Here is a 27,309-nt window from a genome sequence, read left to right as displayed (position 1 = left end):
TATTGTATATGCAAAGGATCTATATAATCTGTAAGAACGTGTATGTTGGAAGGGTTGTTTCCATTTGTGAATTCCTGCAAAGATCTTGCTGCAACACCTATATAATGATACGCCGCCATACTGTGGTATAGTTTACATTAACATGAATCTGTATTCAGTATATGTTTTATTATAAAATAGAAGCCCTTTGCTGCATGTCTGGGAAGTGCATTTATAACGGGGGTCATCAGACTGCATGGATTGGCTTTGTAACATTGAAGTGGCAGCCATTTTTTTGTTCAAGCATTAGAGAAGCGAACTAACGAGTTCTGTATATACAAATAAAAATATCCCCTCACAGCATAACCCTCTAACATAATTTCTTTAGACATGCTGATGGTTTTCTGTAAGGCAATTTCTTCTGCGGGCTTTTGGCATCCTCCTGTCTTTTGTATAGTTTGATTTTATAAGCCGCCTGGTTAGCATCTCCCCGTCATGTACAGGGTTAATAGTCTTGTCCTTTTGCAGAAGCGATAATAGGTAGCGTGATATGATCTGTCAGGTTGTTATGACATTACACAGCACACCGTTGATTTGTGAGGTGTCACTTTACATTACCCAAAGTTAAGTGACACAACTGTGTAAGACACAGTATGCGTCACAAAAGTACAGCCGCTTCGCACCTTTTGAAAGCAGTCACAAATCCCCCGCTCTGCTACGGATATAGTGCTGATACAGCGTTAAGCATTCAAAGTGGATCTGTCACTCTCTAAAGTCTAACATTTCACAATTATAGACAATAAGTAAATCTCTGTAATGGTTTACATAGTAAAACAAACAAAATATACACATTAGAAGCTACTTGATCCGTACGGGGAAAGGTATTTTATTTTCTTGGGATCTGTATGATTATTCCTCACCATTAAGTCATCTCTCCCTGCTTCAGGAAACCTTGGTAAGGTTGGGCGATGAGAATGCACAGGACAGAAATTGCATAGATAAAAGTGGCCCTGCCAGCTAAATGTCACAAATGGAGGTACTGGGTTATGGGGGAGTCTCCGTGCAGGGACAAGAATCTCAGAGATCACAGAAACGCCCGGTGGTGACACGGCCAGGTGAATGGTATATCATGCTTATGGTCCCTGGTTTGAATCCTGTGGTTCATGGCAGTAGCACCCATCCCCAAAATATTCTACCAGAATAAAGACTTTATGCTGCTTACAGGCACATACACTCACTGGCCACTTTAGTAGATACACCTTGCTAGTACTGGGTTGGGACGCCTTTTGCCTTCAGAATAGCCTTCATTCTTCGTGGCATACCTTCTACAAGGTGCTGGAAACATTGGTACTAAGGGGCCCAAAGTGAGCCAAGAAAATGATCCCCACACCATTACACCACCAGCAGCAGCAGCAGCCTGAACAGTTAAAACAAGGCAGGTTTCCTGTTCTTAGCTGACAGGAGTGACACCCGTTGCGGTCTTCTGCTGCTGTAGCCGATCTGCTTCAAGATTCGACGTGTTGTGTGTTCAGAGATGGTATTCTGCATACTTCTGTCTGCCCATTCTCCTCACAACTGCCGCTCACTGGATATTTTCGGGCCATTCTCCGTAAACCCTAGAGACAGTTGTGCGTGAAAATCCCAGTAGATCAGCCATTTCTGAAATACTCAGACCTTCCCGTCTGTCACCAACAACCATGCCATGTTCAGAGTCACTTTCTTCCCCATTCTGATGTTCGGTTTGAACTTCAGCAAGTTGTCTTGACCATGTCTACATGCCTAAATGCATTGAGTTGCTGCCATGTGATTGAAAGGATCAGTGCTGTTTAGGGAAGTTGTGGGGAATTAATCTGGGGAGGAAATTATAAAAGAGATGGAACAGGGTGACATGATGGGGGAAATGCGTTTTACTGTGATTTTGGCTTTTCTGCATCTTGCAAAGTTGGCACTGTAGCCCATGGTTAGACGGCACAAGCCAGCCAGCCAAAATTGTACAACAAGGGCGTACTTAAGTGTCACAGACATATTCGGTGTGTGGGATAGATCTTGTCACATTGTGGTCAGCTACTTGTCCATCCAAGTTGGGTTATCCTTAAAATCTGATACGTCCACAAAAATTTGGTTACTGCAGTTGGGAAGCTGCTAGAATGTCAGTCATATATTTGACAGATATGCATACCTGGCAGCTTTCTAAATGAAGTGACTTTTGAAATATTAACCTTTTAAGCCCATCGTCGAAATTCTATGTAGAATCTACATCTCCAACCGCCTTAACCAAATGGCTCTTACTCAGGTCCTCATGGAAACCTTGTCATTATTGAATCACCTGCTTTCTAACAAGGATATCAACCATAAGCTAATGGTGGCAAACACACTAATTGCAAGCTTTATATTCCATTAGCATAGTGTAGAATAAAAAGAAGTCACCTCCAGACTGTATGACCCTAAGAAACTGTCCCTTGGGGCAAAAACCCTGAGACTCAACATCAAAACCTGAGAGGAGTTCTTATTTTCCTTTATTTATTAAGTGGTAACATATTACACAGCACTTTATAAAGGTGAGATGGTTAACATATATATAATTCAGATACATCAGGAGTTGAGAACCCTGTCTGTGAGTTTGCCTTATGAGTCTTTCAAGTTCTTGGCAAGAATATTGGGTTTATGAAGGCCCTGCTCGTGATTTTACAATCTAAAAGAAATGATATGGATAATTGAGAGAACAGGAGGGGGAAGATTCCGAGGTGTGCAGATGTGAACATTTCCCGTTTGCTTTTTACCTAGACTGGACAACCTATACTGTATTATAAAGTCTTATTGAATTGAAAGATACCCATTCAGGCTTTTAATAAATGTATGATCCCCATTGATCACACTGTTTAAATAGCTTGTGTGTTGGTGTTGGTATATAGATAATGCGTAGCCTGAACTACAAATTTTTAGATTGCAGAACATTTGAGCCTCGGTGTACCAATTTCTGTTTTTATTTCTCTAGATCAATTAAGCAGATTCTGGGTTTATTCACTAAATGGAGAGTCTTCAGGAGAGTTTGCAGGGAGTTTGTGTTTCAGCTCCTATATATGATATATACAGGAAGAGCTTGACCATCCCTGTAAAATATATATAGTTAAATGAGTATGATTTAAAATTAAATTATACATTATACAGGACAATTTCATCTCTTTTTGCTGGAAAAACTTGTCAGTGTTGGGCTTTCATAATTAAGTCCACTACTCCATAGTCAGCGTCCAGCTGGGTGACTAAAACAGAGTCATTCTATTGCTTACCATAGGCAGTATGGTAAGGAGTCAGGGCAGAACACATTCATTATATTATGCAAAGTCTAGAACTGTTAAAAAAAAGAAAACGGCACAATGCTTTAGAAACATTATATTAATTTGACACCATGATCTCATAATTTAAAAAAAAAGTGGTGTTCCCTTTTATCCTTCTACACTTCTACAATGTGCGTTGTACCAATGATGTCAGTAATACGTCATAATATTTATACCTATATGTATATTTTAAAAACTTTATCTGGAAGGATGCATTTAAATGTTCCCAATGTCACATGGAATGAGGACACTGAAGTTTAAACAACACTGACTCATTTGAAAATGCGTTACTTAGCTTTAAACATTTCAGTGCTAAGGATGTTAATTACAAGTGCTGCAATCAATATATATATATATATTAGCCGACTTGTTCCCGGAACACAAATGAATGATGACCTTGAGAGATCATTGAAGCAGGACGGAGCATCAGCTGATGCAGCATTCCGCAGAGTGAGGAGGACATGGAATTGCATACTACACCAGAGCCGGAGTCAGGAGCTCCTGTGATGGTGATGTCAGAGTGTGCGTTCCCCGCTGAAAGAGTTAAGATGACTTGAAGCCAATGCATTTATCAGGACTGTATAATTAATTCTATAGGTACCTATACACGGACACACTGAGTGCTAATGGTGCTCTTGGTGACCCGTGCTTTTATTTTTATTTTTTAATTTCTTTTATGCAAGGTCTTTAGTAAAATCCCATGTATTTGACTGGGTCCAGTTAAGAATGTACTGGTCGTGCTGCAAAATGCATTCTAATTGAATTGTTTGCCGCTGTAATACATAGTATTAAAGCAGGTATTATTAAGTGGGATTTGAATGCCTTTACCATGAACGTGCAGGTGAACTGTAGCGTGAGACTTTAATGAAAACATTTCCATGTTTGTCTTTACAAATGACAAACCTACTGAAGGGCAGCCACACTGATTTATTTAGCATTGACTTTCAATTAAGCAAAGATGTTCCTTTCTGTATAACCTCAGGCTGCCTGCCATAAGCAAAGAGTTCCAGCTTCCTAAAATATCATGTCTTTATTTGTATAAATTGGCCCTCTTGAGGGTGTAAGGGGCTTTCCGTAGTTTGTAGCCAACCTCTGGCATATTAATCACAACTGAATCACAAGAGCTTCCTCTTATGGGATTTGTGTGCTTGACTGTCTTATTAGAGAACCCTTCTATATACAATAATGCTGACCTTATTCAAGAAAATATAGCTACATCAAACTTTTAGAAAAAATTTGATTTTGCATTCAGGGAGCAAAGTATATGTATGGATATTATTGACAATTGAGTACCTGGTTTTCCTGTCTCCTTTATTATCTTCAAAATTCCACATAGGTGACATAGCAAGAATGTTGAGCCCACAGATCCATGTAGACACGCATCAATGTTCAGCTCATCAGCCTCCTTGATTATTATTATTTTTTATTGTCTTACATAGAGGGATTTAGGGTGTATTACACAATAGGTAATAGGTTGTTGGGGATAGACCAGCCACACTAGTAAAAGTATTGCAGGAGAAAGGTGAGCTAAAGGAATATGGGAGGGTGTGCTATGCATCCTTAAAGAATTCGGTCTTGAGGGATTTTTTGAAGGAATAAAGGCATGGAGAAATACGGAGAGCATTCCAGAGGATAGGGGCAGCCCTTGAGAAATCTTGTAAGCGTGCATGAGAGCTAGAAATCAGAGGAGAGGATAGAAGGAGATCATTGGATGAGCGGAGAGACCGGTTAGGAGTGTATTTAGAGATGAGTGAGGAGATGTAGGATTTTGAAATGAATCCTGAAGCGCACAGGCATCCAGTGAAGAGACTGACAGAGGGGAGAGACGTTAGCAAAGCTATGTGAGAGGAAGATAAGTCTGGCAGCAGCATTCATGGTGGATTGTAGAGAGGTGAGACTGTTAAGAGGGACATCAGCTAAGACAGAGTTACAGTAATCAAGGCAGGAGATAATAATGGCATGGGCGAGAGCCTTAGTGGCATCCTGTGTTAGGAAGGGGCAGATGCAGGCAATGTTTTTAAGATGGAGATGGCAGATTTTAGAGACAGACTGAATGTGGGAGGTGAACGAAAGGTTGGAGTCAAGGGTGACACCAAGACAGCGGGCATGAGAAGACGGGGAGATGATAGCACCATCAACATTGAGGGAAACTGATGGGGGAACCTTAGCATTGGAGGGAGGGAAGATGAAAAGTTTGGTTTTGGAGAGATTGAGTTTCAGGAAACGTGCAGACATCCAGGTAGAGACAGAGGCGAGACAGTTAGCTACATGATCTAAGAAGGAGAGAGATCAGTAGAGTATAGATAGATCTTGCTGTCATCAGCATACAGGTGGTATTGAAAGCCAAAGAATGCAATTCGTTTTCCAAGTGAGGAAGTGTAGAGAGAGAACAGAAGGTGTCCTAGAACTGAGCCTTGAGGAACCCCCACTGAGAGGGGGGAGGGGACGTGTTACTGGAGACAGAGACGCTGAAGGTACGATCAGAGAGGTAGGAAGTGAACCAGGAGAGAGCAGTGTCACGGAGACCAAGAGCATGAAGAGTTTGAAGGTGAAGAGGGTGGTCCACAGTAAAAAGCAGCAGAAAGGTCCAGTTGGCAGTTGGTAAAAACCAGATTGAAGAGGGTCAAGAAGGCAGTTGGAGTCAAGAAACTTAGTTAATTGGGTATAAATAATTATTTCAAGAAGCTTAAGAGGTGAGAGGAAGTAGAGAGATTGGACAGTAATTGGACAGATCAGTTGGGTTAAGGGAGGGCTTTTTCAAGATTGGAGTAATGGAAGCATGCTTGAGGAGGATGGGACAGATCCAGTAGTGAGGGAGAAGTTGAAGATGTGAGCTAGAGCCGGGAGACTGGGTTAAATTGGAAAGGATTGGGTCAGGGGGCATGTGATTGGACAAGAGGAAAGAAGAAGAGAATGTACCTCCTCTTCAGTGACAGCAGATAATTGATGTAATGTAGTAATTATTTGCATAACATTAATTTAATGTTAACTGTTTATAATTATTATTGACCTTGGTGGATAGTTGAAAAAAATACATACTTGTCTACTCCTGCTGTTGCTGCACCAGATTGCATTGAATTAATCCTGGTCACGGCTGTAGAGGTAAATTTCTGAGATCTAGCTTTCTCCCCTTTTTTCAGTGAATTGGACCAAGCCCCTGCTGTCGGATGTGACATAATAATAGAGCTGTGCAAACTCAGATGGGATAATCAGTGGTGTTTATTCACTAAAGGGAGAGTTCATCATGAAGGACCAACACTAGCATGTTTTTCCAGCAAGAAGGGTTTAGCTGGACCTGTATAACGCATAATTCAATGCAACAGAAGCTCATTGAAGTTGCCCGTTTATAAAGTATTCATATACAGAGGGGTCCATGCAAATGTAAAACAGGTGTATCTTCTGCAACGCAAACCTCCAAGGAAACCACTCATCGCCTTGTATTATGTAAGAGCAAAACAGTGTTCCTTCATTGGTAATAATCCCTTTTTCTATCTATGGTATTTTTAATGGGCTTTTGAATCTTGCCTTGGGGCTGCGTGCATATCTTTAGTCCAATTATCCTTAAAAAGAACCATGAAAGGTTCAATAGAACCAGACAGAACTGGAAATTACTGTTTTAATGGAAAAATAATACCTGTAAGATTTCATATGTAGGATTATGTTTGCCTAGTTTCTTATTTTAGGTGAATTCCTATTATATGACTCAAGGGACGGATAAATTTGTGCTGCCCTGTTCACAGTGCTTATGTAGAATTTAAATGGCAGACAGTCTAAGCAGCCAGGAAGAGATGTACGTGCATATAAAATAGCATAAAATGTTGGGCTCCGGACGTATAGCTTTAGATGACTTGGTTATCTGGCCCCAGGGATTTCAGCCACCCTGTCAGTCAATAGTGTAATTAGCGTGAAGCTGAAAGGGAACGAGAAGCAATTCCTAGTTGCAGTCTCCACAATTAAAATACAAATTGGCTTTCTCTCGTCAGGTTCTTGTAGCGTGTCGTGTAAATTACTGTGAATATATACTTCAAGGCAGAATGAATAGAGTGTTCAAAATATATATTCAAAATGACCCTGCAGTTTTTCTTTTCCATCAACAAAAGCAGCTCAGTCAGTGACTCAATTCACTAAGTGGCCCACAAGATCATAATTTTTATCTCATTGCATTCACTATTGACTTCAAGAAGATCAATTTGGCTCTTCTCACTGGAGGTCAGTGAGGACTCCTGCTGCCCAGAACAGGTTCTACTGATATCCATTTCAGCTTCTCAGTAGAAATAGGAGCCTCAACTTGCAGCAGCGTGTAGGAACCATGAGATGACTCTGCCCCTCGCATCACCCAGTGATAAACTTGGGGCTAGTGAATAAGGGGAGACTGATTCTGCTGCAACTTAAGTTTCTCTGAATCTCCATTGCTGCTTTAGTAAAATAAACGTCTATTGATGAATTCCCCAGATCCATTAGTAAAAATACCCTTGATGTTTTCTGCATGCTTTTTTAGGAAGTAAATCAGAACAGGAAAACCACAAACATATACTAAACCCCTTCACCAGCATCTAATTAACTCAAGTAAATCAGGACATGTTCTGTCCAAGATACTCACTATTACTCACTATTTAGTGCCATCCAGTGAAAATCCCCTTGAGTCCTAATATTCCAGCGATTGGGATCTGTACATCAGATTGTAAAGTGGCTCAGGTTTTGTGGAATTATATTTATGGATATATATGAATCCCTTTAGTGAAGATAATGGACGTGTATTACTTCCAGTTTGCATTTAGAACTTGAAAACATCTCTGAGTTCATGAATCCCAGAGCTGCTGATGGTTTTCAACTTGCATCCACTCGACGTGCTACAGTTAAATTGATGCAAGTAGAGTCATGTTTCGTTGAGTATAAAAGTGAGTTTACTTAATAAACTTGGATTCTCTCAATCCTTAGTTTCATTTGACGCGACATGTTTGTCATTGGGACCTGTGGACGTGGATATTATGGATATTTTTGCATTCTTTAGTTGATACTAGATTGAATGGACATATATTAATGGTGGAGGTCCACTGTCCATCTTCCTGGGGCCCATAATTGCCTTGGGTGGACCAGCATTGTCTACTTAAGGTAATTAGAGGTCAGAGGGGTAGACAGGCATTTTTGTTTTCCAGATCATATCATGACACTTTTTTCAGCTCCTTAATCATCAAATTAACCTCCACCATCAGTGCAGTATTTAGGGAGAAAAAGTTGACACTTTTATTTCATGTTTCAAACAAGTAAACCTTGTGTTCATTGTGTGCATGAATTCCCCTTGTGAAGGTCACACTTCTCTGCGTGTTCTGCTGTGTACTTCTCTTGCATTGTAATTCATACACAGATGCGGGGACCAGACAGGCATTCAATCTCTCCATCTCTCCAGTGATCTTTATCTGCCATCACATTATTTCCTCCCTCGGCTGACGCCAGCTTTCCAAACGGCAATTAAGTTTGTGTTTGCTGGTGATTCTGCCACCACATCGTGGAAATGAAATTGCGTACCTATACCTGGAGCAGACCTTTTTGTCGACTTGTTTAGAAGGTTTAGACATAAAGGTAATACTTAAGCAGCTAAATTGAAAATCTGTATCTTTAGAATATGTAATAAATTGAATATTACCGTACTTACCGGCGTATTACAGGCACCGGCGTATAACACGCACCCTCGCCGGAACCGGAAGTGCGGGAGACGCGGCTGCAGATCGTGCAGCACAGAAAGTTATCGGCGTATAACACGCAGGTAGGGTTTAAACTTATTTTTTTAGATATAAAAGTGCGTGTTATACGCCGATAAATACGGTAATTGTATGTTCTATTAGTAAACAGATACCTAAATGTACATCTATAGATATATTCAACGTGTAGTGATCCCTGGCTCCATTTTTGTGGTCTGTGTAATTGCAGATTTTTAATATGTATTTGGTGAATTGTGACGCACTTTACTGATAGTTTTAACACATGAAAAGCAAGAAACTAACAACAACAACAAAATGGCCACTAACAGCAATGTCACAAACCGTGAAGGCTTATTGCGGCTGGCACTATACATTTTTGGAGATGTAATTATGCTGTATAGAGGTATAATTTCCTCTTTAAATATGTTGATCCATTCCATGTAATTAAGAGCTTTCTTACTCCCCGCACACCCTACAATCTCAGATCCAGCACCAGCCTCTTACTAGCTGCCCCTCGCTTCAAGAAGGAAGCAGGTCGAGGTTCATCCGGAAAAAATAACACTTTCTACATAAGTAAGTAGAATAAATAAAGAGCTCTCTAGAAGCTTGGTTCTTTTAAATATTAAAGGAAGCTAAGGAGCCTATTCTAATTGAAGTAATTCAGACGCACTTATTTTTAAGTGGCACGGTGCTAAGTGTTCTCTATGGGTCATGTTGGGGGGTCTAAGTTACTCTGAAGTCTGAGAAACCTGAGAAGATTTTTTTTGTATTTTATATGTTTTACCTGGCATCTAGGAAAAAACATTCTATTAAGAAAAAAGACGTGTTTCCTTTCTTGTCTGCTATCCAAATAAAAAAGAAGACATATCCGCTATCTATTTAAAAGTCCTGAACCTAAATGATATGGAATCATCTCATGCGATAAGAAATTGAAGTGCCAGCAATGCAGAAAGCAGTATATTTTGTTGTAACTATTAGCATTTGCTCATTGCCATCTTCTTAATGCTGCGGTAAATAGCTGACCAGCCAATACAGCAGTGTAGGTATTGGAGTTTCTAAAGCTTAGGCGAAGAAACAAAGAGCGAGACGAACGTAAGAAATACGGTATACTGTAGCTGCTCAAGAAAGAGAAGGACGGAATTATTATTCTTCCCTTTACTAAACATGCAACTTAAATGATCAACAACAAAAGTCAAGATATTTTCTGCTTTGTATCAAACAATAGAGTTAAAAATGTTTGCTTTGAGCATGATGTATTGAATGCAGACTGATCTGTACCTTTTATTGTAGTATAATTGGTGGCTCCAAGGCCAGGCCTTACGCATGCACATCTATGAGGAGATAGTGATCAGCCTGCTGGCATCAGATGTTAGGTTACAGAAAGGACGAGGAGATAAACGCTGATGGATGTCGCCACTCAGCTGACAAGAGATTGCCAGAAAACAAACACGGGTTTTACATTTGCCTTTCGGAAATGAAATAATTATGCCAAAATTAAAGGATTGTCTGTTTTTCATTATGATGCGTTAATTGCTGTTTGTAACTGATTAACGATGAAGTGTCTTGTTTCCATTTTGCTCTGCTTATCCAGTGGCCCATAATGGAAATGAGAGGCAAATGGAATTAGTAGGGTGCTGCCTTGGGTACGTAGTATAATGACCTGTTTATGCCAGAAAATAGCTAGAACATATAATTCTAATGTATAATATTTCAGTAAGGAATATACAGTTTAAGGGACCTTAAATTCACACCCTGGATTGAGATTAGGCAGAGCAATTTCAGTTTCAAGTACCAAAGAGGAAATCCAAAAGTACAATCCAAGGCTGGAGCAGCCTGATATCAGATGTGGTCACAAGTAAAGAAAGTAGCAAAATAACCCACAACTCTCCACCAGTCGTTTAATATCCAAAATCGCTGGATATGTGGAGAGGATATTTAACCATTGGTGGTGATAACGAACCCCTTACGAAAAAATTACTGCAGTTTTTCTGAAGTACTTCACTGTACTGCAGTTGTACTGCAGTTAGTTTTGTACGGAAGTACAAATGCAATAAAGCTGCAGTACATTGAAGTACAACTGCAGGTTTGCAATATAAAAAAAAGTGCAGTAAATGTGCAGTAAAACTGCAGTACAGTGAAGTACAAATGCAGTAAAACTGCAGTAATTTTTTGTAAGGGACTTGCGCTGCAACTGATTTCCATATAAGATATTTTAATATTTTTTATGGTACAATAAATATGTTTTGGTGACACTACCCCCTCCTTCTGATTCTTCTGCTGGGCTGTGGAACATTGTCTTTGGACTGTACACTTTTTGGGTTTTATGTTTGTTGGTTCTAGTAGTGAGACACTAATAGATTTTGAGGTTTTTTTTCCAGGTACTAGAAGCCCTGTTTACTATCTTTCTTGGACTGAAGAAACTGTCTCATAGCAGTTTTTGACTGGGGTATAAAGCCTTTATGGGGAAGGTGTTTGTCACATTTGGCACATAGTAGCATGAGGACACTAAGTGGGTCCATCATGTACATATGCCACCAATGTAACATCTTACACATAGCTGTTCCACAGATGTTTATTCCCAACATTACTAGATTTTTATATCTTATTATGTACTAATATGGATTAAATACGCTTATTCCTTTTTTAATAACACAGAACACCTCACTCAGTCACACTCACTGGCCATCGCTGTGTTAATGTGGATCTGTAAAGCAGTGCTGTTTCACATGCATGAAATGGCAGGTGGACGTGGCTCTAAGTGGTCAGACTGAATAACATGACTGTTTCTAGGCAACTGTAGTATTTCAATAAACTTTTGAACACAGTTTTTAAGAGCATTAATGGACTAAAAACAAAATGACGGATAACGTCCTTTCACTTTTCTCCACATGATGCAGAACTTATCTGGGAATATTTTAAGAGGCCTCTTATGTGGAACGGCTCCTTTATTGTCTATATTGAACCCAAAAAACACAAGCAGTCATGGGGGATGTGTGACATGACAATCAATTTGGGAATTCAGTTAGCAGGAGACGGCTACTTAATAACTAGGACGCATATGGTAAACTGTCATTTCAGTTGAATCTTTAGAGTGGGATCATACTTACACCTTAATGGACCAGCCAAGTATGGTTTTAGCATTGCTAAATAAAAATAATACTCATCTATGGATTTTGAAAAGTCTGGCCTCATAAGGTATGGAAGTAGATCAAAGAACTAAACATCTCCACCATCTTCCACTTCCACACACACATAGGGCAAAGCTAAAAGTGGGCAACTTATGTCCCATTTATTAGACATTCTAGGAACCCGTGTTTTTAAAATGATATTTTAACATTTTGTATAAATATACATAGAAGAGGAGTTTTATTAAAGGCAGTACTGTGCTTTACTCAGGTAACTCACAATCTATCGTTTGCACGGATACAGTCCGGTGAGGAGGCAGTGCTTGTACTGTGATTGTGAGCTTGAGAGAGACAGAAAACACAAAGAAACAGTCATTACTTGGGTCCTACTATGACTCTTTGAATCAAGCCAAACCAAGAATTGGATTTAGCAGTTTACTGCCTCTGTAATGTAAGATTAGTTTAACGTAAAAATATACACCTGAGTTAGAAATTTAGCCAAGAAACTATTAAAACACAATGGTTCTGATGTGCTGAGGAAGGGAACTGAGTGCTTTGAATGTTTCCACTTGGTTTCTGCAGTAATCTCCACTGGTCTGCACAGCGATACCAAGTTACAAAAGTTTACATAACCCTCTGACTCGTAAAGACATTAAAAAAATAATTGGAAAAATAAAATATTTCGCTTGATAATTCTGATTTTAGAGCTGTTTACAAACAGCATGTGAAGAGGCTATTATGCAGACCCAAAAATCATATTATGGCCGCAAGAATCATATTCCAGAATAGCCCTGGATGGCAGCGTGTGGTTGTACCCACATGTGTGGTCAACAATCAGTGCCATATTCTGGCCAAGGGCTAGGGTGGCAATTCCAGGGGGTGACAGCCCTTCTGTCTCATAACCAGGAGCAGATCGCCCTATTGGATGATCAGGTGAGCCACTTCTCCATGGGCCTGTTGAGGAGATCAGAGATTTCACATGAAATTGGCCCATGTACGCTATGGAGCATTGTGCCTAGCCAGCACTGGTTCCATAATCCATAGTGAAGCTACTCCACGGAAAGGTCCGTCTTTTAAAAGGATTTCTTTGCTTGGTGTTTATAAATGTTACTTTTTAGTGTCCTGATGCTGTTGCCTCTAATAAATGTTTATGTAAAGCAACATTTAGATATGATATTGTTTTCCTCCTAAAATAAATCCCTTCCTCTTCTACATATGACTCCCCGAATCCTTTGAATATCATATGTTAGGTGGGGTGTGAATGGCTGCACAGGAGTATTTTTAGCATACATCCCTGCTTAGGGACATTTTTGTTCACGAGGTTCTATGAACTGTTCCTCTGCAGACATTAATATTGCGGGAATCTAAGAAACACCTCATTAATAGGTTAACTACAGTGAACATTTTAATCTTTCGGACCGTTCTGTCTTATATATGAAGAAGTCGCATTTGGATGTTCATGCTGTTAAAAAAATCTTGGAAAAACACTAATGTGCCAGACATGCAGCCATTTTTGGCATTGTTAGTTTTGTATGCTGTTGTTATATGTAGATATATATATATGTAATGTGAAATACAACACTGGGATGTCTCAGCAAGCTTATCAGAGCAGACAAAAGATAAAGTAGCATGTTACATAAATATGTATTAATAGATACACAGTATTCCAAAAACAAACTTGGCTTTTTTTTAAATGGACAGTTTACTCTCCCTAAGAGTACTTTAATACGCATTCTTCAAAAGGGTGCAGCCTATCTTCTCCTTTGTGGTCCAACAGTTTAGCAGCCAAGAAACATCTGGCAAGAAACATCTTATGTCCATAGGGGTCCCAAGAGGCCCCCTGCATGCAACTTTGATAAGCCAGAGCTGAAGCTGACGGGGAAAATGTATATGGGACATTCTGCAGAACTCCCCTATGCGTTTGCAATTGGGTCACCACAATAAGGCACCATGGACCTATCGTATGCAGTAAGGGGCCTATAATGGCTGGAGTGTTCCTTTAAGTGTGTGGGGATCCCTTGTTCCATTATTTTTGATGTGTGATGTGTAATAGGTATTGGGAAAATTCTAGATACAAAGTTGCTGATAAGATGGTGGATGCCCAGCTGAAGTGGTAGAAGTTAATACATGGAGGGAAATTACATGGGAAAGGCGTATGGCTTTCTTGACGAGACCAAGGACCAAATAACAGTTGATGTTTTTACTGCTGGATCAAATGGAATGATGTTTACCAGCCTTCAGATTCTGTTTCTGTTTTAGCCATCTTGCAGGTTGCAGCCCTTCCTCACACAAACCAATTTGTTGTTTTTTTGTTTCAAGTCAGCCATTTCCTATCTATTACTTCTCTAATGTGTTTAGATTCTACGTGCGGAGACAGCTTTGAGACGCTGTTAATACCGTATCCATTGAAATAGAAAAATTACAACACATGTCACTTAATAGAGCAACAAATCATTGCGGCGGATAATTTGGAAGCAAATCTATAGATCAACAATTTTAATTTAAAAAATGTACAGTTACTTATAACATAGATTCTTAAAAAAAAAAACTACAAACATGGGTCCTGGACAGGCTTTATCAGGGCCTGATCGGCCATGATGGGGTGGTCCTGGCCCTTTAAGGTGCCAGCTGGTCAGTTCAAGCCTGGACACCATGCCAACAATAAACCAAGTGATGTCCCAGAGTGCAATATGCTTTTATATCCTGCAAATGATAAATAGAACAAAATGCATCGTTGTGTATGAGAGAAGAAAGAAAAGAAGATGGATGTCCCCTGGACGTGAATGCCAAATGGTCTTCTCCTTCAGATACAATCCAGATCCTAGGATTTTGCTATCATTGTAGAATTACTGTTTGATGGAAGGGAGGAACAGCTATTAAAGTAATAATAAACATTTGTTATTTTTTACGATTTAAAATATTTCATTGGCTTTCATCCCAACTCCCTTTCATCTTGTGCCCACTGGGAACCTATTCTTATTGCATAAGCGGTTGAATCTTAGGATTCATCCTAAAAAATGTATTGCCGGACTGACGTAAGCAGCAAATTAAAACAATTGTTAATTTAGCTGTAGAAATAGCCTTAAAAACAATTAGTGAAAGCAGCGCACTGACAGATATATGACGAGCAATTAAACTCTACTCATTGAACTCAGGAATTTAACACAGCATGTTGTAGATTAAGACATAAAAGTAGGAAGTAATGATATATTGTTAAATTTTATTTTAATCCACTAGAGATAAGGAAAAATAATTAAAAGAACAGAGAATGATAAGAAGGGAAAAATAAGTCGCTTGTAGTCAGGAACGGTAGAATACATCCGGTACAGAGATGGAAAAAAAGGATTAGACACGTACAAATTCAAATTCTATTCTGTGAGGGTCTTTTTAAAAGTGTTCCACTTTGACAGAAGCTCTGATATGTTAAGCAAATAAAACTTAGCAGTTTCTATCCTTTTATTCTTTCATCTGAAAGTTTAATCATATAAAACCAACACAGAAACTTTAAAGAAGCTTTTTCGAGGTTCTATGGCAACAACCTATCAGTGCCTGCTTTTGTGAGATCAGCTGTCTGGCATGCTGGTAAAACAGCCTGACCCCTGCTACTGTTCAGAAATCAGGGATTGTGAGGTCACAGCCCCTCCCAAAAAAACCCCCCAAAACATTTGTTCCAATGCAAAAAATCCTATTTTTTTATTTTATATATATTTTTACAATGAGCTTTTGTTGACTCCAGCACTCATCATTGGTATCATAACCCACAGAAGCAGGTGTGCCAGCTGTAAAGAAGTTGGCATTGCAGAATTAAGCCCCTTCCTATGTGTGCATGCTCCACGCTGTATTGTGCACTGGGGCCTTGTGCACTGGGCTTTATCCGCAACCACATTTACGTTTTTATCTTGAGTTTAACTTACTTTTTCTATTTGGTTTAATTTGGGATAATGAGGGAAAATGTGTTTTGTTTGTATTTTTAGAAATATGTCGTGAAATTTAGCATGGTTTACCATAAATGAATAGCGTAACTTAAAAAGCAATATATATATATATATAGATAGATAGATAATGGAATGGTCACGTTAAGTAGCCTTTTGATTTATGCGTAGAGCAAGCATACATATTTTGAGGCGTGAGGGTTCATCTGCAGCAGCTGCTCATTCATTTTAACAAGTGTCCTATACCCCTGGCCCTTTCCATTGCACAAGGATAGTACATTTTGCGTTTGGCGTTTAGCCACCAATGTCATGTAATACCAGCAACATCTGCTTAGTGCCTGAGAACAATTCATGTGCGTGGACACCTTTTAGAAAGGTGGTTCATCAGCCCTTTTTTTTTTTTTAACAAATTCAGAAAAGCAGTTTGGTTCTTTCAGCCATCTGATCATCCAACATTTGTCTAGAACTGTTATGCGACAATCCCAAAATTCTGCAGTCATTGAGGCTTCCGTTCTGCTGAGATTCCAGGAGGCAGACGGACTATATAGATTAAAGCCTTCCACTTAAATGTCTTCCAGGCACAAATGAAAACTCTTCTGGGATTATGCAGAGGAGCAGAAAATAACGACACAATTCATATTACCCATTAAAAGAGATGGTATATTGGTGCCAGCTGTGCTTTAAACTAAAATTAGAAGATACTCCAGCATACAAAGCATAATCCCAAAGTTTACTAGTTTAAAGTATTCCTATGAGGAACATTACTGTTTTACCTATATGTTAGTATTGGCATCTAATAAGTGGGCTTATGGTCCTGACATCCATTAAGTGTTATAGGCATCTAATAAATGGGTTTATGGTTTCTCGTCCATTAATGTCTCTTTTATAGAAGTATTTTTTTTTTAATTTCCAGCAATATATACTCAAAAAAGGAAAGTGTTATATGGATACACAGGACCGGTTACAGTACATGGGTTGAATATTCACTTGGAAAGTTTATATGGATCCTGTGACACCTAATCTCCTGTTATCTCCTAGTACACTCGGGATACTGTGTAAGAGATATTTTCTCCTTTAGTAACCCGTGACATTCTGTTTTTCAGTTCGTTATAGACCCTTGCAGGGCAAGTCCTTGTAACCATGGAAATTGCGTAGTACATGTGGACAGTTACCTGTGCATCTGCCATGATGGGTACACTGGAATCAACTGCGAGTCTGCACTACCCAGCTACACGGGGGTCCCGACTACAGCACAGCCAGAGTTTGACCCCTCCACTACAGAGCCCAGGATCGAAGCACCTCACTCCCCAGCTGCATTGGCATTGCCTAAGTGGAAGCCGAGGGCCGGTCAGAAGGTGGTAACCTTAAAGTGGGACGAAGTACAGGTCAGCAAAAACAAAAGTGTGGGGCATTTAAAGAACTAAATATCCCATTATTCTGTAACTATAGATTCAGTTTTTGTTTTCATAATTACAGATTATCCCTGATGTTGCTTGTGGAAATGCCAGCTCCAACACTTGCTCTGGTGGACGCCTCGTGTCCTTTGAAGTTCCTGAGAACACATCCTTGAAGTAAGAGTTTGGTTATCAACAAAATATGTTTAATTTGTGATGTGAGAAAGTAATTTGTCTAATATACTTCATATAAAGCTATCATCTTTCTTATCTGCCAGATGTACATATAGAACAAGGTATCCTTATACAGGAGGTATTAAGACTATTCCCTTTCAGGGTTTGGGCAACACTTGGCCCAAGGCTCAGTACCTACGTAGATATCCCTAAACTTGTGCTGTTTTGGAGGTCACACAAAACTGTAATTCTTATTGTGACTATTTGCAATATCCCTCACTTGGCCTAGAAGCCTGCCCCACCAACTTTTGGATCTCCCCAAAGAAGTCTTCAAATGTTTGGCCACTCTACATCTTACTTTATGATTATGTTGAAGAGAGTCATCTCATCCTAAAGTCATGTGCATCCGCCTATTCAAACTCTTCATCTCCCATAGAGGGACTCCAACCGTCTAAGTAGATTTGGTGATTTTTGTTGCATGTTCTTGGATCCTTAGGATTTCTCAGGATGTCACCGCTTCTCTCATATTGCTCTGGAATGTAACATCTGGCAGTTTCAACCAGTGCTCCCTTATAGATGGCAGAAGCGTTACCCTGCTCCAAGCTCCAGAAGGTCTTGTGCTCCCAGAGGAAATGTTGGCTCTTGGGAACAACTACTTCATTGGTCAGTGAAAACATTAAATCCATATAGAGAAAGAAAATATAAAACAAATTATGAAAAAAAAATACAAAAGGCACCAACTAATCATAACATTCTATACTATTTATGATTCCTATATATCTGTACCATGATTCCTATATACTGATATCATATTTTTTAGTTTTTTGTTTCTAAACTGTGTTACACATCTAGGCTAAGATCTCTTCTTTATGAATATTGTCTGCTTCGCTGCATTATCCCATTATAGCCCTTGGGGTGCCTACATTTTGCGGAAAAGCCTGGGCAAAATAACAAACCCGCGTTTATTAAAAATAAAAAGCAATGATTCATTGAGTTTTTCTATAGCTGTTGTAAAGGGATCAGAAGGGGAAGCCAAGCAAGTGTAACAATCTAGAAAAAAGTGCATATATGGATGTTAGTGAATTCTGGATTCTAAACGTCCTGCTCTTGTCTCAGGCTTTGTGAATGATTCTGTGAGTAAATGCATCGTGGCATTACGTCTTGTCGTGGTGGTAAAGATATCTCACTGTGCACCCAAAGACGATGGGATTGAAGCTCCAGAGTGTTCTGGAAAAGGAGCTTGTGTCACCGAAAAGACAGAGGTAAGGACCGTACCATCTTTATTGTGGTGTATAATGTGTATAATGTGTGTCTACAAACGCTATTTGTTTTTTGTAAATAGCAGTTTTGGTGCAAATTATTGGATTGGTCTCCATAACAACCAGTCAACTGTTCCAGCACCATTCCATTTGTTGCCCTGGTGATAAGACCACTTTTGAAGCTTTATTAATACCCTCTGTGTTTTTCTTTCCTCAAACAGTAGAATTAACAATCTTGCGATTTTTAGCACAGTGAAATGTGTGTAAAATGTGCTCTTCGTCTGTGATTTGCATTGTTAATCTAATTAATATCCCTCTTTCTTGTGTGCTGCTGCAGCACAGGCCGTTCTTTTTTTAATTTTTTGTTGGAAATGTGATTTCAATACCCTGAGAGACCACGTTTGCTAATTAAAGCAATAAGAATTTAGAATAAAAAAACAGAAGAGAGGAAAGAGAGCAGAGAGGAGGGGATGTGAATGTGTGGGATAAAAGGAGAAAAAAACAAACATTTATTGAATAAATTCCATTTGCTGACTGAGGCCACAACTAAAAAAACCCCAAATTCCTTAAGGACTGGCTAGTGCTTCTCAGCCCATGGCTTCCTCCCTGGCACTGCCCGTGTTTTGTTGCACACCAACACATGTACATATGAACACGTATTCCATGTATGCTGTAAGCAGTTAACATTTTTGTCCGTTCCTGAGTCATCTGCCCCAAAATCCCTTTCGTTTGCAGAAACGTTCGGGCAGCGGTGAGCACACGGAGTTAAAGCTCCTCGTTCGTGTGCCGCCATAAAGAAGCTACTGTAGTTTAATCCCCAAAGCTGTTTATAAATGACACAGATTTAACATGATAGCACTAGTAGGGGATTAATCCTGGCGAGGTGATACCGGCGTCTGCTGGCTGTGTATTGCTGCGCCTTATCATCAGTAATCTTGTTATTTGTATTCCGTGTGCTCGGTAATAAACATTTCCAAAAATAATGCAGAAATTCAGCCTCTCCCAAATGTATAGACTATAATTGGCCATTCATTGCAGGCAGGACATTCCTGTCTGCGTTATATTAGGTTACGAGTATATATATAACCACATTGAGCAGTTCTCTGGAATCACTCGGTACTATATTAATAAAACATAATAATAACGGCGATACAAACACCAACGTGTGCATATAACATTACCACATTGTATTGTGTTGGCACAAGTGGCTGTTCCAATGCACTGCCTGGAGAAACCCTATGGAAACCAAGCAGGTAACACACTATACATTACATCGTGGATCCATAACAGCTTGCTTGAAATTCTAATTCATGTCCATCGTTAAATCTTATTTTTAGTATTTGGATTTGTAAAGGCTCATCGTATAGCCTTTCAGATGACTGTGTGTGAATGATTGATAGTGAATGAAGCCCAGATCTGAACTCCAAGGGTTTACAACAGAAATCAGCCCAAAGTGCTTCCAGACAGCCAAACCTCCCATCAGCTTCATCTTCATTATTCAGAAGCAAAAATTTATGGATTTAATAAAAACAGTTTCTGCATTCCGATTTTTGTAGTGTTTGTGTACTTAAGTATTAATAAACAGAAACGCATACATATAAATAATATTGGATTATCCTATGAAGAGTGAAGTACTTTTTCCCTGGCATCTAAAACATTTTCTTAGTAAGTTCAATAGACTCATGAAATTCTGACCATCTTGAAGATGTTTATGTCTTTCCTATTCATTTTTCATAATATCTCATTTTCATTTTCTTTTTTCCTTCCAGGATACATATTCTTGCCAGTGTGAAGCTGGTTACACAGGCACATATTGTGAGGAGTACGATGCATGCCATGATCATCCCTGCCACAATAATGCCACTTGCACTGATGCCTTACAAAAGCACAGTGGGAATAATGCAACCTGTACCTGTCTGCCAGGTATGTGCCTAAAAAAGCACATTAATGAGCAAGAAGACAACCGACAGATATATCAGCAAGAAATAAGAACAGAGGCTTCACAATAATGTATCTTGCTGCTACCTGCATACCTCCCAAGTACCCCTATTTGAACCCAAATCTCACCCATCCATCTTCCCCCCCTGAAGTTTATAGATGCTCAGAATGTTTAATAAAGTAAATAGCAGGAAAGAGTATGGGGGCTTGCAAGCAGATCATGGGTTAAATCTGTTTTTCTTCTTCAGGTTATACCGGGGACCTGTGCGACTCTCTTGTGGATCACTGCTCCCCACAACCATGCAGGAATGGAGCGACCTGTGTGACCAGTCTCAGTGGATTCAGCTGCCAGTGTCCAGAAGGTAGGCCTGTCACAGACCCATAAGCCTTATGGCTCAAAATACTGAGAGTACTTTCTTCTGTGGATCCCTAGTGGATCAATGTGCATGTTTTTCATATTATCCTCTTCAGTACTTGAGAGTTTATTAGTTTTCTCTCTATGGAAGCTGTTTCTCTAACATTCTGTCTTCGCCCTCTACTTCATCACTTCCTCACAAATCACTAAAACATATTGTTCCTTAGGCTGTGGTGGCCAGAAGGTAGATCTTCATCAGTTTAGATGCTAGTCACTCTAGCCAGTCTCTAATTTCAAATCCTTGTTATGGTTGGAGAAGAACCATTTTGGCAGTTGAAATAATTAGTCATTCTGGGGCCATAGTGGACAAGAATTAATGATTTCCGTTATAAAAGGGGTAAGCAAGATCCAAAAGTTTTTATCCAGTATTTAGAGGTCAGCCTGCTCAGGGACATGTCTGCTGATCATGCATTCTGTGCTGATCATGGTGGGCCCATGGAATCATTATACCGTAGTTATGATATGTTTATAGAGCATACAAAAGAGAAGTAAAAACTAAACAAATAGTTAAAGTTCACAATATACAAAGTGGACAGTAGCATTAACACATGTTAAGACATACTGGTGAAGAGAAAATGACCTGCCTTTAAAACTATTTGGAGGTTGAGGGTTATTTGGTTGTAGTGGAGGCCATGTAGACTGACCATGGGTCAGTGATGTGGAGATCCTAAAGGTTTGCTGAACAGACGGTTTCTTTCAGAGTTCAGGTTGTGGGGATTAGGATGAATTAATCCTTCATTGAATAGGTAGGTTTTTAGTGACATTTTAAAGGTAGAATTGGTAGGATAGAATTTTGCTGAACGGTATAGGGCATTCCAGAGAATAGATATAGCGCAGGTAGAATGCTGGAGGCACGAGTGGGAAGAAGTGATAATAGTCAAAGAGGCAAGTTGTGAACAGGGCACAGAGGACAGTTAGGTGAGTATTTAAGAGCTGAGATAGGGGTACACAATGTTGTAAAAGGTTTGTAGCTAAATAATTTTAATTTAGTTTAAAGGAAATGGCCCAGTGGGATAGCAAATGAAGGGCAATATGATAAGAAAGTGAGTCTGGCAAAGGCGTTAAAAATGGATTGAAGCAGCGAAAGGTAGAAGAGAAGAAGGACAGTTTATAAGGGGTTTAGTTAATAAGGGAGGATACATCATTATTTTAGTGTAAGGACTGGAGCGAGGCAGCAGGATTTGTTTAGCCACTAGATGAAGGGATGAAGGAGAGAGTGGAGAGGTTGCAAGCAGGTGCAACCTCATCTAAGACGGCGTCTAACGTAAGGTTATACTGTGCTGTGGAAACATCAGGACAGGAGGAGGTAGGGGTGTTGGAAAGGAGAGGTAGAAGTGTGTTAGTTGTTACATGTGTCTATAGGTTTGTGGAGGAGGTTGAATGTTAGAAGGTAGTGATCAGAAATAAGTGCCATCACAGTGTGTGGGATGTACGGCTTCTTCATGCTGCATGATTTAGCACCATAATTCATGTCAGGTTCATGCATATAAGGTGTGCCTCCATTTTTATACCGCCATATACTACCAGAAGCCTATAATTTTAAGTAGCACTAATCATACAGTTCCAGGATCGCTGTTGGGAATTTGTGAACAGAATGTTTCTTTAATCCATTTAATATACAGTATATGAAGACAAAATGTGGCACAATGTGCTCCATGATAGCTGTTGAGAATGACTATTCGTGAACTCCCCTACATGCCATACTGCTTGACGTGTAACTGTGTTGATGATAACATGTAGCTGGCCAGTCCATTGTACTCGGTTACTGCTGTATGCACAAGCTCTCAATCACCTACGCTTCAAAGCCTCCTGATAAATAATGAGTCTTGTGAGGACATAGACGCAAGCACATGTATAGACATATCTCATGATTTCAGTGCATACGAACACTGACAACTGCATTTACTGTATGTATGAACCAAAATAAGCTTCCACGGCCTTACCCTAAAATAAAGGGTAAAAGATGGTGGTGGCACTTGATGAAGGAACCAGAAGGTAGAGATAGCTGACTTGGTGAGATTCCCACAATGGCTCATTAAGTTAACATGTAAATGTAAAATATTTCCATACCTGAAAAGGCAGGATTGTTCCATCTGGGCTTACGCCTCCTCCCAGTGTGTGCCCTAATTCTGTATTCCTGTCGCTATTCCTTCTATCACCCATTTCGCCTCCTCTTATATTTTATTTCATATTGTTTAATAACAAAACAGAATCACAACACTGTTGCCTTTGATAAGCGCCTTTATTTCTGGAACACTGTTAAATATCTCCAGGATTATATTGACGTTTGCCTACCATGGCTCTTTGAAAAAAAACAGTTTCAAAATCCAATGGGCATTTTTATACCAATAAAATAATTTTTTTTTTGCCTACATGAGTGATAAGGAATGTGGCCCGCTATAAAAAAACACAGGGGTTCATGCATAAAACTGGTGCAAAATCTTAAAATTTGGTTCAGTCCATAGGTTTCTATGGAGATTGCACAATTTTTCCAATTTGGCACACTTTATACACAACTCTCTAGCTGTGTGTTGTAGTAATTTATCTGATATGTACAATAACCCTGATTCGGAGTTTTGCTCCATTGGCACTAGCAGTGAACGGTCATTTACTTATGGCTACTGTAAGTGAAGGAGCCAATATAATTCAGTGACTGGTTATTAGCCATAGTTCTAGTAGCTGGCCAGTTAGCAGCGTTGGACTAGGATAACCACATGAGGTCATAGAACTGCAGTCATAAACCAAGAAAGCACTGTAACTAATGGGTTACTTGAAAATGTCTGATGTACAGCTCAGCGTGATATGTATTATATATTATGCCAAATGTGTTCTTTGTGTAACATTAAGAAACCAAGTGTGAACAAATGGGGCTTGACTGTCTAAAACACTGAAATTTGGCTAGTGTTCTAGAAACAAATGTACTGTTCTTTCAATCAAATGTTTTTTTTCACTATCCCATAAGTTTGCAAGTTTACAGGAGAGCTTCCGTTTCACGTCACCAATGTAATTATGCATTATGAAGGGCCCCAGTGAGCTTCTTCTACGAGAAGCCCTGTGCTAGCCCACTATAATGTGCAGATATATCCGTGGGATCTCTTGAAAGTTCACTGCTGTCATTGAACTACTATACGGCCCCAGCTCAGCTCCTCTTGCAAGAGAAATGTGTTTGCATCGGGGCCCTGTATAATGCACAACGAAGTTAGTGAGTTGGAACTGTGTTTCTCCAACAAACTCACCATCCAACTCCAGCTTTATTGAATAAACCTAAAGAAACCAGATGAGCAAACCTGGACACTTCCCAGAACTGCCCAAAAGTAGTAACTCATGCTTTCAAAATGCACTATACTCCAGCACTCCACAGTTATAGTCAAAACATCAGTTTTATTTTGTTATTTGTTATCTTGCAATCCTTTCAATGTCTGTAAGGAGGCTACTTTTGCCTGTAACTCCCATCTTGTTTACAGGATTCCTGGGTTCCTTCTGTGAAGAGAAGATAGATCCCTGCTCTACATCTCCTTGCCTGAATAATGGAAGCTGCACCTCCAACGGACTCTCATACTCCTGCCGATGTAGTCCAGGTTATACAGGACCAACCTGCGCTCAGCTGGTGGACTTTTGTGCTCTTAGCCCCTGTGCACATGGGATCTGCAGAAGTGTTGGAACCAGCTATAAGTGTCTGTGCACGCCAGGTAAACACTGTAGATGTTGGCTTCTGTTCTTTGTCCCACCTGACAGAATGGTATCATAGATTACATACCTGCTACGTGCTTTTTCTCAAGTGGTTCTTCACCAAATGCACTAGGGTAAGGTAGTTTAATCAATCTTCCTTGACGAAACCCAAAACTTCTGCACCTTTTGTTATTTTAAGATGCTGTGCACAGCCTGATAGAAGTGACCTTAGCACAGGTAAGGGAACAACATAGTTTCATAGTTGCAAACTGTCCCATTTGTCCGAGACTGTCATGGGATTTGGGAGCTTGTCCTGATACTTTCAGTAACCTGGGAAATCAGCGGTCCAAGTGTCGGATGCAGGGCCTGTTGGGGAGATCTTGGATCTCCATCTAACTGCCACAAAATTACGGGAGTGAAAGCCTGTCCCTCCAGACCTCTGCTTTAGCGCTCCATAACACTGTGTGTTAGAAATTTATGCTGAGCGACAGGATATGATGTCATATCCCGACACTCAGCACTGAAGCCACACGCACTGAGAGGGAGCACCGAAGGAGAGGTTTGAAGAAACAGACCTAGTGCTCCCACCACAGGACTTAAAGAAGAAAAAAGCAGACGGAGAGAGGTAGGAGATGGAAAGAAAATGGGTAGGTGATAGTGAGAGAGAAAAGGGAGATATACAGAGAAATGAGAGGAAATGAGGAGAATAGATAAACTAAAAGGTGATAGACAATGAGACAGAGAAGAGATAATTACAAATAAGAGAAATGGAGGAAACAGCAGAGATAATGAGAAAGGGGAGGAATAATGAGAAATAAGAGACCTTGTGAGTGAGGGAGAGCATGTGTAAGCATGAGTTGAGAGTGTTCAAGAGCATGAGTGAGAGTGTGGGTAATTTTACATGTTATTGTGATGGGCATCTGCCCCTTGTGCCAAATACTCCAGGTACACCCCTGCCAGTATTGTGTCTCGTTTGGTTGGTTTATGCTGGGACTTGGGTTTTAAGGCTTAACATTCAGTCTCTGTGAGATTTTACTTAGTGAGCTGCGGGTTTGGCGTGTTAACATATGTTAGCCAGACTATGCCAAGAGAAATGCTCTGATCCGACCTTTTGATGCCAAAGGATCTGAAAAGATAGACAGGGTTTATAATGTGTCTCTGAGTTTCCCTTTAGTAGAGTTCTGGTGGCTGCAGACACGCCACGATATCCCTTAAGGGCAGGATCCTGACAGAAATACTAAACATTTCCGGGGAGAGAAATAAGTGACCTAAATACAGAGAGAGTGGCAATCTGAGTGGAAATAAATGTATTCAGCCATTCCTAATGTCTTTTGTTTTACTCAGAATAATACGAAATGAAAGGGGGCTCTGTGCTTAGGCTGGCTTACATTGTGCTAGGGGTGAGGGGCATTAGACTGAGTGTGAGCTCAGGTAATGATTGGGAACGAGTATAGGTGTTGCTCCAAATTATTCCGCTTCTTGTCTTTTTTAATAATTTCAGTGCCAGAGTTTCAAGCCACATGGTCCAGTTCATAGAGTTACCCGACAGCTTAGAAAGAGTTGAGGGAGTTGAACGTGAGTTGAAGGAAAGGAACATTTGGCATTATAATGTTGGAAAAACATTACATTTCACAAAAGGATATAATTCCTCGGTTCCAAAGTAGAGACTATAAGATAAAGCTAAATGGCAAAAGTCTGAATTCCCCCCATGGATAAAAATGTTTCTCTGCTTGTTTCAAAGACAATGATGTTGCATTATTATATTTTTATATATTTTTTATATATATTAATTATGGAGTCCTTGGAACATCAGTATAATGAAGCATTATTATGTTTTCTCAATAACTTTATTTTTATCCTACCTTAAGGAGTTTGTGACTCCGAATTCTCTCTCTGTACAATTAAAGGGTATGACACAAACATTTAAAGACTTTTCTGGGACTGATACGACGTACTGTGTATCCACAAGATTGTGTTCGTCAAAAATACAATAAATAATACTATACATCTTTCTGCTTCAAAACTACAACAGCTTTCATTAAAAACTGGTGACTTCAGTATTCTTTCTCTCAGTGCTTTGCCATTTTTATTACCATCATCATTTATTTATATAGCAAAAATAATTGTATATGGCTCAGCAGTTTACACAGTATGGTGTATGACAAACTCGAAATGACACACAGAGACTGATCAAGCATAATACTTAAACCTTTCTTTGCTTGTGGTGAATTAATTTCTGTGGGGGGAATTCTCACACCACCAGCACTATAAATCTTTCAGCGTGGCACGATTTGTGATCAGCGGCTGATGTGCAGAAAACAAAACACCCTCCAAGCATCATACGCATTTTAATGTATGTGATAGCTGAATGCATGCAGATACATATAGGA

The 27,309-nt window shown here is 39.7% G+C and overlaps 1 protein-coding gene across 2 annotated transcripts in view; it reads left to right on the top strand.

The window, feature by feature from the left end:
• DNER (delta/notch like EGF repeat containing) overlaps positions 1-27,309 on the top strand; it is a 56,513-nt gene that overhangs the window by 15,159 nt on the left and 14,045 nt on the right. For both annotated transcript variants that reach the window (XM_053459806.1, XM_053459807.1), the window contains exons 2-8: positions 17,174-17,455; positions 17,547-17,641; positions 18,135-18,301; positions 18,755-18,900; positions 20,667-20,820; positions 21,084-21,197; positions 24,715-24,939. In XM_053459806.1, coding sequence (XP_053315781.1) covers positions 17,174-17,455; positions 17,547-17,641; positions 18,135-18,301; positions 18,755-18,900; positions 20,667-20,820; positions 21,084-21,197; positions 24,715-24,939 — 1,183 coding nt within the window. The remainder of the gene's footprint in view (positions 1-17,173; positions 17,456-17,546; positions 17,642-18,134; positions 18,302-18,754; positions 18,901-20,666; positions 20,821-21,083; positions 21,198-24,714; positions 24,940-27,309) is intronic.

The sequence above is a fragment of the Spea bombifrons genome, chromosome 3 (genome assembly GCF_027358695.1).
Source record: "Spea bombifrons isolate aSpeBom1 chromosome 3, aSpeBom1.2.pri, whole genome shotgun sequence".
Taxonomy (NCBI): domain Eukaryota; kingdom Metazoa; phylum Chordata; class Amphibia; order Anura; family Pelobatidae; genus Spea; species Spea bombifrons.
The sequence above is the reverse complement of the archived record's forward strand: the minus strand, read 5'-3'. Positions and strand labels throughout refer to the sequence as shown.